General features: G+C 30.8%; 1 protein-coding gene across 1 annotated transcript; it reads right to left on the reverse strand.

The window, feature by feature from the left end:
- Positions 1-739: 739 nt before the first annotated feature.
- Positions 740-1,324, reverse strand: LOC104882778 (uncharacterized). The gene has a single exon (XM_010667142.1). It carries the CDS (start codon positions 1,322-1,324, stop codon positions 740-742), a length of 585 nt encoding a protein of 194 aa, XP_010665444.1.
- Positions 1,325-2,457: the final 1,133 nt, after the last annotated feature.

The following is a 2,457-nucleotide window of genomic DNA, read 5'->3' on the forward strand; positions in this document are numbered from 1 at the left end:
CAAACTTTTTTTCCTCAACTTTTATAGGAAACAAATGCATACAAGCTATAACATTTTCTTCCTCAAAATTTCACGTTGTCCTCCTTTCAATTCAATCGAAATCAAGAATGAAAATATCAATTTTGATAGGTATATTGGGAACATGATTTTATAGATATATCTAAATATATTGGAAACATATCAATAGATATTTTGACACAAAATACCAATAAGTGAAAATTGATAAAAATAATTCATAAAAACTCAAAAAATTATAATATATATATATAAGCATTTTTATATAAAATTATTAATAATTTTATTAATTTATTTATATTTGTCTTGTATTTAATAACTATCATTAAAGTTAATTGTAATAATTTTATTTTTATTAATTTATAATTTATAATATAAAAATTATTCATAATTACCATAATTTTACATTTGTTAATTCAGAATAGTATTATTTGGAATAAAACATAGAAGCAATTGCTTCAACGCATGTTTATAAGAAATGAGAAGCTTAAATATCCACTCCTGTCCTATAAATTGACTCATAAAACAACAGCAAACAAGACAAAGTATGTAACGTAACAATCATAAGAATTATAGTGCAAGAGCAAGGAAACGAGGTTTGTCTTAATTGACATAGGGCCCACCATCATTCAACGTCCGCGCATGCTGAAGAAAATGATGATTACGAATGCTAAAGGGCCAATACAAGAGAAATATAGAAGAAAAATCACATCAGCGGCCGGAATTAAACACCTACCCAAGAAAATGGAATATCAATCGACAGAGCTGCTGCAATCACAACTCTTATAAACAGCACCACCAACTGGGCTACCAACGGCGAAGTACTTCCATGTCCGGATGGTTGATTAACAATCACTACTTCCCCAAATCTGTATGAAAATTTCAGCACTCCTGATGAATCAGAACCACCATTTTTTTTCACCGAGTATTTCACTGTCTTGCCAACTCCAGCTCCCTTTGGACAACTAAAAAGTGTTCTCAGACGACCCCAAAGTGTCCTTTCCAGATTAAAGAGTTCCTTGAACGATACACATACCTTCCCAATATATTTGTCTCCAGGGGCCCGGCTGCGGTATAATTTGATCTCAAGCTTAACAACATCATGTTCAACAGCCTGCTTCCCTATCATGCATGTAGTGGTGAAGTTCCATGCTGGGTTGGCCCCGCCTTTCTTGTCCACTGGGGTTCTTTTCTCCGTGTTGGGATGGCCTGCAATTGAAATCTTTGCGTAAACCTTCGTTTTTTGTGTTTCCCGTACATCAAGATTTCGAGCTGAAATGAGGGTGATCTTGAACATCCTCCATTCCATGATTTTGGTCTGTGTGTTTCTAAAGCCAAAGAAATATTGCTGGGCGCAAAAGAGGGAACTTGTATTCTAATATCTTGCTGAACGCGTCTTTGAAGGACTTGTGAGTCAACTTCCCCACTTGCAATATCTTGTGGAATATAAATGAAGGAAGCTACGGTGACACCAGAGTTTAACCCAAATATCCTTCTATGGGTTGAACAAGTCTTGATGTAGTTAACCGAGCCATCAGAGAAAATTATTGAATATGTCATTAACTCATTGTAAGGATGGTTCGATATTTCTGAGCACCAAGTAAAATTTATCAATGTTGATCACACTCCATCTCCATACCACTACTTTTTATCTATTTTCTGTTCTTATTTCTAATAATAAAGTTGATTATTAGGAGTTCCATGCTACGATTGAATGGTTTTGCAATTCTAAAATCCTTTGAAATAAAATGTGTATTATTTGAAAAATAAAAAATAAAAATCAAAGCACGAGAAATTATTTTCTTTACATGAATCACACGCACTTTTGAATCATTCAATGTATTTGAATCATTCTTTTCTTTACATTTTTCTTCTATTTAAATTTGTTAACCAATTTTAATAGTTGAACTATTTACAAAGAAGATTCCTATGAGATTTAGTGGCTCATTTTTAAAACCAACTTTTGAAATATATATTTCTTGTATATGTCACCACAAACACATGTGGGCAAAAAAATTTAGTAACTTGTCAACTTTAATTAGTATATATTATAACTTTCAATACATGAAAGGTGTATCAAAATCAAATAAAACTAAAGGAAAATTATGTTTTGAGGCCCAAATTTTTAGAAAAATAAAATTTTAAAAAAATAAATAAACATTTGGTGTCCTTACTCTTAGTTATTCTAGCCTTAAAGCACAGTTTTAAAAAATATAAAATAAAATAAAATCCTGAAGTGCCCAAAAATAGTAACTCTCAAAAGTACTCTTCCCTATTTTATAAACCCATATATGTTACTAAATATACCCATCTTTTTATTTTTATTTTATCTTTTTAGTTTATAAACCCAAATATGCTAAATGTACCCTCCCTTTTTTATTATCTTTATCATTTACAAAAAGTTTCTAGAATTATCAAATTTTTAGGTAAATATTATAATTA

The sequence above is a fragment of the Vitis vinifera genome, chromosome 18 (assembly GCF_030704535.1).
Source record: "Vitis vinifera cultivar Pinot Noir 40024 chromosome 18, ASM3070453v1".
Lineage (NCBI taxonomy): Eukaryota > Viridiplantae > Streptophyta > Magnoliopsida > Vitales > Vitaceae > Vitis > Vitis vinifera.